The sequence below is a fragment of the Trichosurus vulpecula genome, chromosome 5, assembly GCF_011100635.1.
Source record: "Trichosurus vulpecula isolate mTriVul1 chromosome 5, mTriVul1.pri, whole genome shotgun sequence".
NCBI lineage: Eukaryota > Metazoa > Chordata > Mammalia > Diprotodontia > Phalangeridae > Trichosurus > Trichosurus vulpecula.
In genome coordinates, this window is record NC_050577.1 from 102,495,034 (window position 1) to 102,512,540 (window position 17,507).

Here is a 17,507-nt window from a genome sequence, read left to right on the forward strand (position 1 = left end):
CGATATAGTACATAATGTTAGGGGTAGATGGGAAGGACAAAAGGAGAGATAATGACACAAGGTGTAATAGGTCCAGAATTCAGCTCAGAGGTTTTGATTAGAAACTAGCAAATATGTAGACTTAACATGAATTTTTCAAGACAGAATATTTTGGGGAATTTATTACTGATTCAAGGTACCAAGATGCCAAGTTATAGGAGAAGACAAATATTTCACTTCTTCTCTCACATTCTTCATGCCATTACCTTCCTTCTTTGTACATTTAGATATTCCCCAAAGAACCTCATTTTGGTCTCTCTTTCCCCAACACTCTCCTCAGGGCTCCTTTCACTTCTGTATTTCTCAGGCTATAAATCAGAGGGTTCAGTGTAGGATTGAAGAAGCTATAAAATAGGGAAAGGATTTTCTTCTGCTGCTCAGGATTGCTAGAATTGGGGATCATGTACATGACAATGCCGCTACCAAAGTAGAGCCCAACGACACAGAGGTGAGAGGAGCAAGTGGAGAATGCTTTTTTTCGTCCTTCCCCAGATTGGATCCTTAGGATAGCACAGATGATATGCATGTAGGAGACCAGAACCAAGCAGAAGGGACCCAGTAAAAATAAAACACTGGTGATTAAAACCATGACCTGGTTGACCCAGATGTTGCCACAAGCCAACCTCAGTATGGATAGGAGTTCACAGAAAAAGTGATTGACTTCCAAGTTCCCACAGAAGGGCACTGTCAGGATGAGAATCACATTAACCAGGGCCAAGAAGGCAGAACTTCCCCAGGGTGTGATAGCTAGTCCTGTACATACTTTCCAGTTCATGATGACAGAATATCTGAGAGGGTGGCAGATTGCCACATACCTATCATAGCTCATTACCAGGAGGAGAAGACATTCTGTGAGAGCAAAAGTTAGAAAGAAAAACGTTTGGATCAGACATCCTGCAAAAGAGATTGGCTTGCCTGGATCCAGGTTGTTTCCCAACAACTGGGGTACTGTATTTGAGGCATAGGAGATGTCAACAATGGCCAAGTGTGATATGAAAAAATACATGGGAGTATGTAGTCGGGAGTCCAAGCAGATAAGGCCCAAAATCGCTGAATTCCCCAAAAGAGTAAGAGTATAGAGAAAAGAGAAAAGCCCAAATAGAAACATCTTCATCTTTGGCTCAAGAAAAAATCCCAGCAGAATGAATTCAGTCACAATTGTCTGATTTTCTCCCATAATCCTATTTGAGGGATAAAGAAATTGAAAAAGTCAAATATGTGTCTGTCATATTTAAAAATGCCATTTCAACTCAATTCAATAAATAGCTATGGCTCTGTATAAACACCGTTTTATGAGATAAGATTTTTTTTATTTGTGGAATAATGAGTTTAAAATATTTCAAATGAGACTCTATATTATTAGTAAAGTCTTAAAACTTGATTTTCAATGCAAATATATATTATTGCTCTTTCCAAAATTAAATTCTCAAAATGTTGCCTAGGAACTTAATTCATACTTCATACTTCTTGTATCTATGACAACCAAAAGACTTCTAAAACCTTAATAGAAAGTTTCATGGGTTTCTGTGTCAAAAATGATCATTTTCTCTGAGCTTATGTAGGCTAATTATCCAGCAACAGATACACAGTCATTATGAGGCTTGTGTTCTGTTGGCATCTGTCAATCCCAAGGCCACCACCATTCCTTAATGAGGAATTGAAGCAGGATACTAATGAGATAGTCTTATAATATGTAAACTTAAAGATCGACATGCCTACCAAATCAAAGTGAATATTTACTGTTATAAACATGATAAAACCAGGGTTTCTCTTAATGATGAGAAAGAATGTTAGAAGACTATATTGAAAATTATGATGTAATTTGTTGGGGTCCACTTAAATACTCATGTGCACAGACAGTCGTAACCTGTCAAAATATGTCCATCTCCAGCACATGGACCACGAGACAGGTCCTATTCCGTAAGTCTGAGCCACACTGAGAGACTTAATCTTGCCAAAGTACAGGTCAGACCATGTCACCCTCTCCCCTACTTAAAAAAATTCAGTTACTATTATGTCCAAGATAAAATATAAAATCCTATGTCTGGACTTTAAAGCCTGTCACGATCTAGCCCTTTCCTACTTTTCTAGGTTTCTTTCACTTCCATGTATTCTGTGATTCAATGAAGTTGTCCTCCTTACTATTCTTTGAAGAAGACATTCCATCTGCTGATTCTAGACATGTTCACTGGCTGTTCTCCAGAACCTAGAAGGCTAGAAGTCTGTCCTTCTCCATCTGTACCTCCTGACTTCTCTGGCTTCCTTCAAATTCTAGTTAAAAGTCCCACCTTTGGCAAGAAGACTTTCCTCATCCTTCTTAATATTACTGCCTTTCCTCTGAGATTGTTTCCAATTTATCCTATGTATATCTTGTTTGTATATAGTTATTTGCATGTTTCTCCCTTATTAGACCATGATCTCCTTGACAGCAGAGATTTTTTTTTCATTCTTTGTATTCCCTGCACTTAGCATAGTGCCTGGCACTGCTTCTTGACTTGATATGACCTAATTTGATTTGACTTGATGATACTATCTGTTGGTCTTATATAGAATTATAGAAATTATGAATCTTATATATGGAAGGGACCTTAGAGGTCATTAAATCCCTGCCATGTGCTCAGCTAACCTCCACTTGAATATTTTTAGTGGTGGAAAATTCATTAACTTTTAAGTTAATAAATACATTTTATGGATATTTCTGATTGTCAAGAAGTTCTTCCTTATAATGATCTGAAATCTGATGAACTGTCTCTCTTCCTCTCTCTCTCTCTCTCTCTCTCTCTCTCTCTCTCTTCCTCTCTCTCTCTCTCTCTTTCTCTCTCTCTCTCTTTCCTCTCTCTCTCTCTCTCTCTCTCTCTCTCTCTCTCTCTCTCTCTCTCTCTCTCTCTCTCTCTCTCTCTCCCTCTCTCTCTTAGTTGATATTTTGCCATCTGAGTCCAAGAAGACAAAATAAGTCATTCAGAGAGAGACTGGTGCACTATATCATAACTTTAAAAAATCATTTACTAATTCAGTCACCACTTAATAAGCTCACCAGGTATTAGGTTGTAACTTACATACCATATTAATATCAAATCATGTCAATGGAATTGGATTTCCTTTTGTGACAGAGATAGGCTGGCTACAAAGAAAGAAAAAAGAGCTTTTGATAAATGTGGTCTCTGGTAAAATATTTCATTGAGACATAAGTTTAGAAACTGCTTCAATAAGTCATATGGGAATGGACTGGAGCCAGTAGTAATCAAGCAATTTCTGTTGATGAATAACTGGTAAAAAGAAGGACCTTATATATCGTTTATTACTTCTTTTTTCTTGACACACTGAGTAAAGGCACTATTGTTGATGATTTTGACAAATGTTACTTCCCCTTAAAAAAGCAATTCTAAGTCTGCTGCTGACTCTTTTTTTTCAAGGATGTAGATAATGGCATTAAGAACATGATCATTGACTTTAAATATGATGCTGTGACTACAGGCTGCCGACATCAAGATCAAAATTTAAAAAAATCCTCATACTTGAGATTTTATATTTTGTGAATTCTGACATTCTTATCTAGGTGGCACAATGAATGGAGTCCCAGGCCTGGAGTCAGGAAGACTCATCTTCCAAAGTTCAAATCTGGCCTCAGAACTTAATATCTGTGTGACCCTGGGCAAGTCACTTTGCCCTATTTGCCTATTTGTTCTCTTGCTAGAGAAGGATATGGCAAACCACTACAGTACCTTTGCCAAGAAAATCAGAAATGGGGTCATGGAGAGTTGGACATAACGGAGAAGTGACTGAACAACAACAATACTTCAGAGATATTGTGAATTCAGACAGCTTTCTAAGAAATGTTGTAAAATCTCTATCCACAGAGATCTTTAAATATATATGTATGTATATATAATATGTATATATGCATATATATATATATATACACATACTGATACATCTTGAATGACTTAAATATAAGCCTACCTAAAGAAATGAGTGGCTAGATCACATGACACAGACTCTTCCAACTTTAATTATTGTATAGAAGATATCTACAAAGGGAAATTACAAAAATTAGCAAGGGGAATTTTTTTATTTAGTCAAATTGATTAAGGAAACATTTATTAAAAATCTATTATATGCTAGGTACCATACAAGCTAATAGGTAAAAAACAACATAGCCTCCATTCTTAAAGTGATTATACTTGAATAAAGGATATATAGTATCCATATGTAATGATAAAACAAGGTAGCCTGGGAATGGGGCAAAGGAGGAATCCAGCCAAAATGCACTAAAAACTTTGATAAGCAACCTGTTCAAATGTGATGATTATGTTTGTAAATTACCACCAAAAGTAAAGAGTGCTGAGAATAGATATGTTTAAGGATGTAGCCCTGGTTTACATGTAGGAGAGTAGAAGGACAATGAATCAGTGAATGAATCAAAGAAGACTGGTCAGTCAACTAAGAGAAGAAAAAAGAGATCAGTTAGAGGAAGATAAAATATCTAGAAGGAAGAGTAGTCAATAGTGTCAAATACTACAGAAATAGCAAGGGAGATGAGACTTGATCAAAGGTCGATGAGCTTAGAAAATTTTGGTCAAGGTCACCTTAGTCACAAGGTCACAGTAGAGTGATAGGGGCAACATTGCCTCAGATTGCCAGTGGTCGAGGAGTGGATGGGTTTTCAGGAAGTGGAGGCAAAAAGACTATCCTTCCCTGAAATTTCACATTAAAGTGGAGAAGAGGTGTATCTTATAGGGGACAGCAAAGTCAAGGGAGGGCATTTTGTTTGTTTAAGGATAGGTCACATCTGAACATGTTTTAAGCAATGGGAAGGAGGCAATAGAAGAGATTGAATGTGAAAGAGGAGGAATGAACTCAACAGCCTAATATCCTAGGTTAATATAATAGCCTTGTAACTTATCTCACTTCTGCTATCCCATTCATTAAACTTCCACAAATAATCTTCCTACCATGTTATTTTTTCTCTACATTCAAAAGCTTCCATTGACTGCCCATCACCTACAAGACAAAATATAAATCACTTAACCTTGCTTTCAAATCCTACCATAATTTACTTCCAACTAACACTTTTAGTTTCATTTTACCTTATTTTCCTTCCTAGGTTTGAGCTAAAATGTTCCCTAAATTTGTCCTAAACTCTAGCTCTGGGCATTAACACATGCCACCCTTCCATACCAGATATGGGCTGTTTCTTTATCTATTAAAACCCTTCTATTCCTTCAAAGCTCAGGTCAGGAACTACCTCTTCTATGAAACCATCCCTGATTCACCTGTCTTTCCTTTTTCTCAAATTTCCCTAAAGTACTTAGTCAAGATTTGCCCTCTGTCTCTTTTATACTCCACCCCCTCCCTTTTAACTTGGACACTTAACGTGAGTGTTTGTTAGGCACCTTCACTTGTACTCAGTGGACTTAAGGCTCATCAAGAGCAGGGACTGTGTTATTTTTTAATCTGTGTATCTCCAAAGGTTAGCACAATATCCTTCACATAACAGACATTTAATAGTGTTCATGAAATAAGTTTATAAAGCAAGCTGTCATAGTAGATGGGAAGGGATGGAATTAAAAGCAAAAACTGTAGGACCAACTTTGGTATATTATTTTACTTGGTGTTTCAAACAAGGTGAAAAAGGTGAGGTTAGAAAATTTTAAAAAGGGAAGTGTAATTAATTTAGTGTAAGTTACTACATGAGTAGTACTGTCAGTAGCAAAATGTAGCAAAACAGGTAAACAGTCATTAAATTAAGATGGTGAGTCTTTATAGAATACCATGATTCTGTTATTAGTGATGTTGAAAATTTTCCAATCATTTTGCTCTGGTCAGTTTTTTTCTTTAGACTCCCCATAATCTAGAATCAGAGAATCTTAGAATTGTGAGTTACCTTAAAGATCATCTAAGTCAATCAATAGCAGAATAATTATTCCTATTACATTCTCAATAATGAGTCATCCAGATTCTCCTGAAAGTGCTTCAGTGAAGAGAAAGCTACTTCCCAAGACAGCCTAATTCACCTTTGATAGCAAACATGTGACAACCACTTACTGCTTTGTTTTCCTATTTTCACAATTAATTTTCACCATAGTTCATATCTACTTTATCTTGCATTCAGTATATCCATATCCATCCAAACACTTTTGAGATTATGATAGTCATAGTGTTGGATAGAGAAAGAAAGGGGAAAAATTACAATAAAATGAAAAATATGAGTCCAAGGTTGTTCAGAGGAGAATGGGTAAATCCTGGTGGCTTGAGGAAGTCATGAGCTCTACATGCTAACTTGTATAGATCTCAAAAAGAGTAACCACATTTTCTCTAAATGCAATAATCTAACTGCACCTCAAAGGTACAATTAATCTATGTAGATACCTGACTTTTAGTCTTTCTTCATGATTTACATAGTCTGGACTTTCATGCTTAATTTTCCACTCACCTTAAAGTCTTGCTCTAATCCATGCCTGGCAATTTGAACTAGATGGAAGTTACATCAGTAAAAAGCCATTGTTAAAGTAGATGGTGCAGATGTTGCTAGTTTTTAGGCTGGGAAAATCTTCAATCAGCAGCAGAAGTCAGTGAATTTGTAGAAAACATTACTTGAGAGCTAAACTGAGGATTGGCACCTGTGCATGACATTCACTTCCTCTTTTCTGTATGTCTCCACAACCTCTTCCCCTCTAGCATCTTTCTTCACTTCACCAAAATGAAAATCTGAAAAATTTTCTGTGGCCAAGCAGAAAAAAGCCATTCTCAATTACAACATTCTCAAATCTCCTGCTGAATTCACTTATGAAGAATTTCTATACCCTGCCTTGCTCCAGTGGGTAGAACAAGAGATAATAGGTTGACATTACAAGGAGGAATAATTTGCCTTAATCTGTTACTTAATGAACAAGCATTTGTTAAGCACCTCTTATGTGTCAGGAACTACAAACACAAAGAATAAAATCATCCTTGCTCTAAAGACCTTCTGCTCAACTCTCCATTCTATCAATATCAGAAGGGCTGAGACAGAGGCTGTATTATCACCTATAGGTACCTGGAGAAGGGAATTCTGCATTGGAGAGAGGTTGAATGAGGTCATTTCCAAGGTGCTTTGATTCTAAGTCAGAAGAGAAAAACATCCTTATTCTTAAGTTGTACCTCAGCTTTGTTGTAAGATGATGTTAGCAGAGATAACAGGCATGAGCAATTCCTCATATACTGAATATCCAGTCTTATAAATATAGTAAAGGAAAGATCATTGAGTGGTAAAGCAATCCTTTTTTTATTTTTAAATAGGCTATCAAACAAATCTCACCTCATCCTGCCTGATCTAAATTGAAACTTCTCATTCCACAACAGTTACTGCTTATCAATTACCCAGCACCATGTTAAGTGCTGTGATGGATACAAGAAATATATGACTGCCATCAAAGAATTTATAATGCGGGTCATTTGATAAGGCTAACATATAAAAAAATAACAAATTTCTTGGATTGACTGGGTCCAAATCATTGGTTTTTTAATAAATTTTATGTGTGTGACTCTGGGCAAATTATTTCATTTCTGGGCGTCTCAGCTCCCTCACTTATAACATGAGGGATTGAACTAGATGTCCTCAAGAGTCCCTTCTAGCTTAAAGCCCATGATCCTATGTCTATTTAATGCAGGAAAAGGAGATTCACAAGTTCCATCTGTGATGCATTGCCATGTAACAATCTTAAACAGCAGGAAAATATCTCAAGCCAAAATCCCTTATGCTTCAGTCTATGGTCAGGAATTATGTAAGGATCATTGATCACATAATGCAAGGAAGACAGTCTAATATAGATCTTTCCTCACCATTAAAAAGTAACAAATGTTAAAAGGAAAAAAAATTCACTTTTTCTATATCCTATTTGTCAAATTTTTAGAATAGATTTTACTTGGATCATCAGACTAGTGCTCTGGTCTATTCAAGACAATAAATTCAACCTCAATGAAGAATAATTGCTTCTCTTCATAAATAACTGTGGTATCAATTACAAGCAGGATATCTAACTAGGTTTCCAGAGAACTCACAGTTCTGGACAAGTAGGCAACTTGGATATCTTTATGTGAATATTGTACCCAGTACCAGAAGAACAATCAGTGAAGTGGAGAATGTGCAATTAAGTTAAGCCTGAATCCTTCTGTAGAGTTGGTACAGAAGCCCCAGCAACCCATTTCTGATAATCCTGGAGGAAGGACTGTAGGATTTTCACTGTGACATCTGTAAGGTTTTATTCTCTGATCAAGTCAATCTAATCCTGTCCCCAGATACTCAGAATTTTTAGTGCTCTTGAAAAGATCGTGGGATATCATATTCACTGGCCATAACACTGAAGGAAAAACAAAGACTGTTTTGACCCATTTCTGTCTCTTAAGTCCCCAGGGAGATATGTTCAGGGGGGAAAAAGGAGGAGAAAACATCTTCACACCCAGTAGGATTGATACATAGGAAGGAAAAGCAGCAAGTTATATATCTAGGGACCACATCACAAATATGATCCCCAGATGTTTAGATTTGTTATAGTTCCATGAATTCCAATATCATTTTAGCCTCCAAATTCTCTCCCTCCTCTTTCCTATCACCTTCATCACCATTCTATAGGTTAGATAGGAAATGGAGGAAAACTAGGTTTATTTATTATTCTCCCCTTCCTTATGTGAGGGAAATGAATTTGAATCTACAATGGGGAACCCAAAGAAAAGCCAGGATGTCTCACTGGTCTATATTACTCTCAAGCAATAGACACAAGCTACTCTACTTGGCATATGTTTGCCCATACCTACCAGCAACTCTATCCTTTTTTGAAATCAGTCCATGGAGTCTGAAAGAACTTAGGTCAAATCATGCCTCAGACATTTACTAGCTGTGTGACCTGGGCAAGTTACTTAATCTTTCTCAGACTCAGTTTCCTAATCTGTAAAATAGGGATATTAAATAGCATGTGTCTCAAAGAATTATTAGGAAGATAAAGATATTTTATATTAAAATAAAAAACAAAACACTTTCATTTGTGAAAGCACAGTAATATCAGAGAAATAGAAGAGCAAACCCTACCAACACCTGTGGCTCTTGCAAGATATATGGAATCCTCCTTACCAAAAGATATGTAAGGCTGAGTCAAGCTTGAACTGGTTTGCAAGGCTTTGACACTGCCCCTAAATTCCATCTAGAAAAACCAGCAATCTTGTCTATCACAATAATTACTGGTCTATAACAGGAAGAGTGAATCTTCAGGATGCAGAAAGTGTGTGGTTTTGTTTTGTTTTGTTTTGTTTTGTTTGACTAGGAAGTTGGATCAATATATGATTTTTTTTTTACAAAGAGTTCTGTCTGGTCTGTCTAGGCTCTGGAATAACATTATGGGCTTCCTGGAGTCTGAAAGCCAGGTATTAGTGGAGTAATGGCCTTTTACAGAACTGCCACAGTGTCAAATGTCACTAGGAGGAAAGCATCTTCAAAACCCATGGCGTTTCTTTAGAAAATTGTCCATTGATATCCTTTGACTACTCCCAACTATTAGAGGAGTTTAAAGCTCAGTGTTATAAATGGGTCAATTCCCTATAGATTTTGTATGTGAAACTTTTATCCAAAATGTCTGATATAAATATTTTCCAAATCAATACTTTCCTATTCTAGGTACATTGATTTTGTCCATGCAGAGACTCTTAAATTTTGCATGATCAAAATTGTCCATTAAACCTTTTAAAATCTCTTTCATCCCGTCTTTAGTTATGAATTTCCACCCAACCATTGTTATGAAAAATATGACTTGTTATTCTTTAATATTTACTATATGCTTTATTTTGGATCATTTATCCATTTGGAATTTTATGTGGTATATTGTATAAGATATTGGGCTAAACCTATTTTATCCTAAATTTTTTTGTTTTGTTTTCTCAGGAGTTCTTGTCTGATGAAGTCCTGCTTCCAATAAACAGTGTTTGGGGGTATATCAGATCTTTTCATTCTATGCCTTGTTTATGTACTCTAATGTGCTGATTGAATTTTCTATTTTCTGACAACTTTATCATTATTACATTATCAAATTATAACATGATTTGAAATGTAGCAATGCTAGGCCCAATTTATTCCTGTATTCATTATTTTCTATTAAATTTTTAAACATTGCTTCCTCCATTTATTTGTTATTATTAGACATATAAAGTATTGCCTTGGCCTTTCAATTGGTAGAACACTATTATTTATTTATTTTTAAAAGAAAATACTAATAATCATCTTTATTCTTAATATTTACATTTGGTTATTAAAATGTACAGATGATACACAAATAATAAAACAAGAATTTTTACATATATATATAAAATATTTTCAGGTGTATTAATTTAATTTGAAAAATTCATTTAAAAACAAAACCAAAAAACTCCTCTAAAATCCAGTAAACGTAGAGGTCAAAAATGGGGAAGAGAGAAACATGGACAACAAGCTATTCCCATTTTCTTCCTCCCAAACCTCTAACATGTCACATGAACTGTGGTTTTCTGAACAGCTTATAAAACCCAGAAACTCAGAGCCATCTTTGCTGGTTTGAAATAATTCCACTAAAGACTACATTGGTGAACTACAAATACTGTTTTCTTCTTTTGTAGCAGGAAATTGCATTTTGTTCTTTAAATGTGATTTGACATTCTTCTACTGACTTCTTTTTCTTTTTCTCCCTAATACCATTTTTACTTTTTGGTACAGCTTCCCTCAAGGTAAACTTTCTGTACTTTCTAAGTCTGCTTCTTTGGGTTCTTCACCACGAGAATTATGGGATATTATCTCAGCTTGACCAGCAGGTTGCTCTAGTGAATTGCCAATGACTTTAAGACTAGAACCATTATTGTGTGGGGAACTAGTGCCTTTCTTCTTCTGACGGGCATCTGGAAAAATTGTACTATCTGACTTTCATTTTAGTTGAGACACGTTTTTGTCTGTTTTGTCAAAATCAGAAATGTGCATAAATGCCTCTAGGATATATGGGCAGCAATCTGTTTTTGGTTCTTCAGAAACTTCCAGAGTATATCCCTGTATATGTTTATACAGAGGTGGTTGTTTCAAATACAGCTCAATGTCTTTCTTCACTGTATTTATTATATAAGATCTCCTACAATCCAAATGATCCCCGAATTTGCTTGCTGAGTTGTAAGGACATGGATTGCATGAAGCAAATGAATCTATGGGCTCTGAACTGAAGCAACCTTCTGTGAAGGATCCCTGCTTTCTTCATATTGAAAATACTGGTTTATCACCTATTTGGTAGTATTTCCCTAAAAGTCATTGGGGAAATACTATGCAATTGCAGCTGTTTTTCAGGTTCATTCCTTTTAAAAGTATTTCTAATGATGGGGGCAAAAGATCCAATACTGCATTTTACTCTTCTGGATATATTGCTTTTGTATTCTATGAAGTCATAGACCAACTTGGATATGATATCCTCAACATAATACTGGGTACTTTGTGCGAAGTATCTGTGTTGTTCACTTAGAAGATGAGCCTGAAGTGCCCTGTACCTCTGGGAGCAGCACTCACAGTAGCCCTTCTTCTTGCTCTCTCTGAGGCGGAGGGCAGCGCCCTTCATCGGCTTCACCGCCTATTCTGTTCGTTTGTTTAGCTTATGTTTGTTTCTGCAGACCAGATGTTTTATCCATATCAAACTGACTACAGGGCTTAGGAACAGAGTACTTTAAAAGAGGTATATTGGACAGCTAAAGGTAAAACGGTCTGTAACGCCCTTTACAAATGGCTTTTTGAGTCTTCCTGTTTTTGTTTTCTGAATACCTATTCATTTTCCCACCTCTCTTAGTGATGTGCTTGATTTCTTGATCAGATACAGTTCTTTTTTTCTTTTGTTCAATATAGTATTTAATATCATCAATACGAAGAATTTTCACTCCCCAAGATAAAGCATTTGACGGGATGCTATTTGAAGGGATGAATTCATGTTCCTTGATAGCTTTTTCAACTGATAATTTTCCTCTACTCCTACATACTGGCTCTGGAGTCTTGAATGAACTTCCATCACAGCTAAGATGAGGTGAAGTATTTCCTCCTGTACATGTTGATCCAGACTTGGGACAGGAGAAGTACACCCCAATGTCTGAGCATATTTTGCTTCTTTTTTATTTGAAATTAAGTGACATATCTTTGCTGAGAAATTCTTCAACTCTCTGGGTCATGGCCTTTGCTGTGGATCCTCATGGTGCTGGCTTTTATGGCCATGGCTCCATGTTCCACATGCTGGGGCCGCCTCCCATGGGCCTGCCTGCTAGGTCGGGAAGGGAGTGGGCCAACTTGGCTGCCTCTGTTATCACTATTATTTATTAAGTAATATTGTATACTGATTTTTTTGTTATTTTTAAGTTGTGCCTGACCCTTTGTGACCTCATTTGTGGCTTTCTTGACAAAGATAATGGAGTGGTTTGCCATTTCCTTCTCCAGCTCATTTTACAGATGAGGAAACTGAGGCAAACAGAGTTAAGGGACTTGCGCAGGATCACAAAGCTAATAAGTGTCTGAGGCCAGATTTGAATTCATGAAGATGACTCTTCCTGACTCCGGGCCTACCACTCTGTCCACTGTGCCACCTAGCTGCCCCATATACACACATGCGCACACACATACACCCACACACTCACTCATACACATGCACATGTGCACATTATAGGACTTTTGCTTGTTGGTAAAATGGACAGATATAGACATAAATATAGACAACAGATAATACAAATATAGCTGTCAAAAAAAGAATCTGGACATCACCTTTGGAGAAATTACCAAGGAAAACTGCCCTGATATTGTAGGACCAGAGTGTAAAAAAAGAAATCAAAAGAATTCCCTGATCATCTTTGGAAAGTGATCCCCAAATGAAAGCTCCCAGGAATATTATAACTAACTTCAAGACTCCTCAGATCAAGGAGAAAATACTGCAAGCAGCCAAAAAAGAAACAATTCAATTATAGTGGGGCCAGAGTCAGGAAAACACAAGATTTAGCAGCTTCTACACTAAAGGATCATAGGGCTTGGGATATGATATTCTGGAAGGCAAAAGAACTAAGATTACAAACAAGAATCACCTATCCAGCAAAACTGAGTATAATCCTTTAGGGGAAAATGGACATTCAAATAGAGATCTTTCAAGTACTCCTGATGAAAAGACCAGAGCCGGATAGAAAATTTGATTTTCAAAAAAAATGCAAAAGAAACATAAAAAGGTAAATAGGAAAGAGAAATCATAAAGGATTTGGTATGGTCAAACTGTTTATATTCCTACATGGGAAATTATATTTATAATTAGTAAAATCTTTCTCATCATTAGGGCAGTTAGAATGAGTATACATGGACAAAAAGCAGAGGTATGAGTTGAAGATGATGGTATGATTATTTAAAAAATAAAATTAAGAGATGAGAAAGAAGAATGCACTGGGAGAAGAGGAAAGGTAGAGGTAGAATAGGATAAATTATCTGACATGAGGGACCTGAAAGAGATTTTACAGTGGAGGTGAAAATGGGGGAAGCAAGGAGGAGGGAACATGAACCTTACTCTCATCAGAATTGGCTGAAGGAGGGAATAATATACACATTCAGATGGATGTAGAAATATACCTTGCCACACAGTATGAAGGGAAGGGGACAAGAAAAGTTGGGGAGCTCATGGAAGGGATGGCCATTTCAGGAGGTGAAGTCAGGAGCAAAACACTTTTGAGAATGGACAGAGTAAAAGAAGAGATTAGGATACACGGGGAAAACAAGATGGAGGGAAATACATAATTGGTAATCATTACTGTAAAAATACTTTACACTGAGTTTCTCTGATAAAGACTTGATTTTTCAAACATATAGAAAACTAGGTCAAATTTATGCAAATAAGAGATATTCTTCAATTGATAAATGGTAAAAAAGTATGAACATGTAGCTTGCAGATAAAATAATCAAAGCTATCTATAGTCATATAAAAATGCTCTGAATCACTATTGATAAGAGAAATGCAAATTAAAACAACTGTGATCTACTACCTTACACCTGTCAGATTGGCCAATATGACAGAAAAGAAAAATGACAAATATTGGAGGGGATCTGGGAGAACTGGAACACTACTGTACTATTGGTGAAGTTGTATATTGATTCAACCAATCTGGAGAACAATTTGGAAATATGGCCAAGGACCTATAAAACCATGCATACCTTTTGACCAAGCAATACCACTACTAGGACTGTATCCCAAAGAAATAAAAAAAAGGAAAGGGACCTATGTGTACAAAAATATTTATAGCAACTCTTTTAGTGGTGGCAAAGAATTGGAAATTGAGGGGATGTCCATCAGTTAGGCAATGGCTAGACAAATTGCCATATGTGATTGTGATGGAATACTATTATGCTTTAAGAAATGATGAGCAGGATGCTCTCAGAAAAAAAAAAACTGGGCTTATGTGATTTGCTGAAAAATGAAATGAGCAGAACCAGAAGAACATTGTACACAGCAATAGCGATACTGTATGATGCTCTACTATGAATAACTTAGCTATTCTTAGTGTACAATGGTCCAAGACAATTCTGTAGGACTTTTGGTGAAAGTACTGGTGGAGCCTGACCAAAGATACTTTTTCTTTACTTTATTTTTCTTGGGTTTTTTGTCTGTGTTTTCTTTCACAGAATGACTTATATGGGAATGTATTTTACATGACTATGTATATCTAGGTTATCCATGTCAAATTGCTTGCCTTCTCAATGGGGGTGGGGTGGGGTGGGGAGGGAAGGTGAGAATTTGGGACTCAAAATTTGAAAAATAAAAGAATATTAAAATGGTTTTTACATGTAATTGGAAATAATAATATATTAAAAAACAAAAAAAAGAATGTGAATTCTTTACAGGAAAGGACTGCTTTTCTTTGTATTTCCCAGTGCCTGACTCATTATGAATACTTTATAAATGCTTGCTGACTGATTATCTATCTATGCATTGTAATACTTTTGGGAGTCTGTTTTGCTTGTGAACTTTGCAAAAAGCTCCTCTGTAGCATGCATCCTATTCCAAAGAGTAATATGTAGCTAGTTAATCATTCACATGGCCATATAAATAGATATGAATTATATATGGTATATTATAAATCTCAAATGCAAACCACAGGGTGCATAGGTTCCTTTTTATTTACCTCATAGAACTGTAATATCCAAAGATTCCAATACATAAAGTAGAGGCAAGAGTTGCTCCCTCAACAATTTGAAAATATGGAAGGGCCAAGATTGAGTAGGAAACAAAAAGACGACTTCTCAGAAAAGGAAAATCCCTAAACACAAAGGCATAGCAATAAAGTTATTGACACTCTCTCACCCCACAGAAATCACTTGGGAATTTTGCTTCATTCATGTGTAGGTTGTGAGTATAGATATGCTCACAGTTTCTCCTTGAAGAAGTCAAAACCAGCATACAAAGAGGCCATCATAGAGCCGAGTATCTGTATCCCATAACTCAGCACAGGAAACATAGACTACCTTAGCACATAGTTAGACAGGATATGGAAGTAGTAAGATTTTTTTCTATTACTTCCTGTGGTGTGCTAATCCTTGTTTTCTATTTTAATATGCTTTAAAAGTTCTATAACTTTTCCTATAAATAACACTTTAATTGCATTCTATATGTTTTTATAAATTGTCTTTCTGTCATCATTCTCTTCAGTGTAATTATTCATTTTTTCTAACTTTTTTTGTAGCAGAGAGATTGTGTGTTGTACTGACCATCTTTTCTTAGACATATGGTCCATTCCTGGCTTTAGTCTATGTGATTCATATACTGATGCTGCCTTTTCAGGGGCTTTGGGAAGTCAATCACTTTTGTGAAATACTATGTTTAAGTGTGCCTGTGCTAATGTGTGTCAACCAAATTGTGCTCTTAGATGGGCCCTCTCCTTGGTTCTCATTTCTTACACAAATATCTCCCATGTCATTCTGGGGATACAGGCTCTTCTTTGGCAATGCCATCATCATGTATCTGTGTTTCAACAATCCGGCTAGCAGCTGCTGTGGGGGTGTAAAACCAACAACAACCAGCTCACGGAATGCTGCAAGTCCAGGTTCTTTTGGTCTGCTTTACTAAGGAAAGCAGGTTAAGGGGTTAACAATCTCAATTTAATCCAGCATGCAAATGTCATTCACTCAGCTCAGGGGGAAAAGCCAGCACCCTGAGCTTCAGAGCAAATACAAACAAATTACAAACATCAACATCATAGTTACCAAGAGAACTATCAACATCTGAGTTCAGCCAGAAGGCCCTTACAGCTGCCAGGAGTCTCCACATCAGCACACCACCAAGAGTGAGAGCCCTAAGCAAATAGCTCTGTTCTTTTTTGTACACTTTCAGACATCATCGAACATCATCTGAGCGACCAGAACTTAGGCTCCTATGATTGGCTGTGGTGTTAGCACCTCCCTTCACTGGCCCCACCTGGAGCCCCACCTTAGTTACCAATTCACACCCACGTAGGCTTAGCACCTAGATAGGGATTTGGGCCTGGGGTTTAGCACCTAGTAAGACTCAATTGAAGACACTGAATGAATCAAAGGAAACAAAGGCCAAACTCTTCAGGAATCCCCAATACAATCTTACATCAAACTTGAGTCACCCTGAAGAAAAACAGTCTTCTCCCTGTGTATTTCCCTTTTTATACAGTCTATTCAACCCTACACTGAACTCCATGTCCTAAAGCTTGAGGAATGCAGAGGTAAAGGGTGCCCTGAGGAGAGTGTTCAGTAGTGAGAGAGCATAGTAAAGGATTGTAGAGAGGAGAGATATGTAGCTTTGTCTTTTATAGTAAATGAGAGCTTCTTCAGGTATTCTGAAGGTCCAATTAATTCTCTAAAATTCCACTTCTTGAAATTTTGACATTGAGCCTGGAGATTGGGCAATTTCTGACCTAGAATGCAGGATTCAGGGTAGACTGATAAGCCTCTCTGACTTTCTCCTCTAAATGTAACTACTGATTAGGAATAAGATATGATTGTCTCTTTTCTACTTCCTTTCTGTAATTTTTTTCTCCTTACTTCTCTGCTCTTCCATTTTCTTTCCTCTTTTCACTCTATCTTTTACCATCCTCATTTACTCCTCCCCAAAACTACTTGAAAATTCACCAAGTAATCCATATGTCTTCACAATTTGTTCTAGTGTCTCTCCACTGTACTTGTAGATCCTATGAGGTATCCTAACCTTTCCCATCAGTAATGTTTTCTCTTCTCTCCCTCTCCCATTTGCATGAAAACTTGTGATTTTCTCTTCCTTTTTGAAAAATTAACAAAAGAAATTCTTCAAGGAAAAAAAATTAGACAGATAAATATATGTACATAGGTGTCATATGTAAATACCATAGTGAATATAAGGAAACTGAGGTAAACTGAGGAATTTTTCTGGGGAAAATAACAATATATTAACAGTGACACACATAGCTGTTAATAAAATGTGTCACTC

General features: G+C 36.5%; 1 protein-coding gene and 1 pseudogene across 1 annotated transcript; both read right to left on the reverse strand.

The window, feature by feature from the left end:
- Window positions 1–283: 283 nt before the first annotated feature.
- Window positions 284–1,219, reverse strand: LOC118851459 (olfactory receptor 2A1/2A42-like). The gene has a single exon (XM_036760918.1). The coding sequence runs from the start codon at window positions 1,214–1,216 to the stop codon at window positions 284–286; it is 933 nt and encodes a 310-aa protein (XP_036616813.1). The 5' UTR covers window positions 1,217–1,219.
- Window positions 1,220–10,435: 9,216 nt separating this feature from the next.
- LOC118850970 lies at window positions 10,436–12,228 on the reverse strand (annotated as a pseudogene).
- Window positions 12,229–17,507: the final 5,279 nt, after the last annotated feature.

Excerpts from the sequence above, each read along its gene's own strand:
- LOC118851459 (XM_036760918.1), bottom strand. The coding sequence starts at position 1,216 with ATGGGAGAAAATCAGACAATTGTGACTGAATTCATTCTGCTGGGATTT.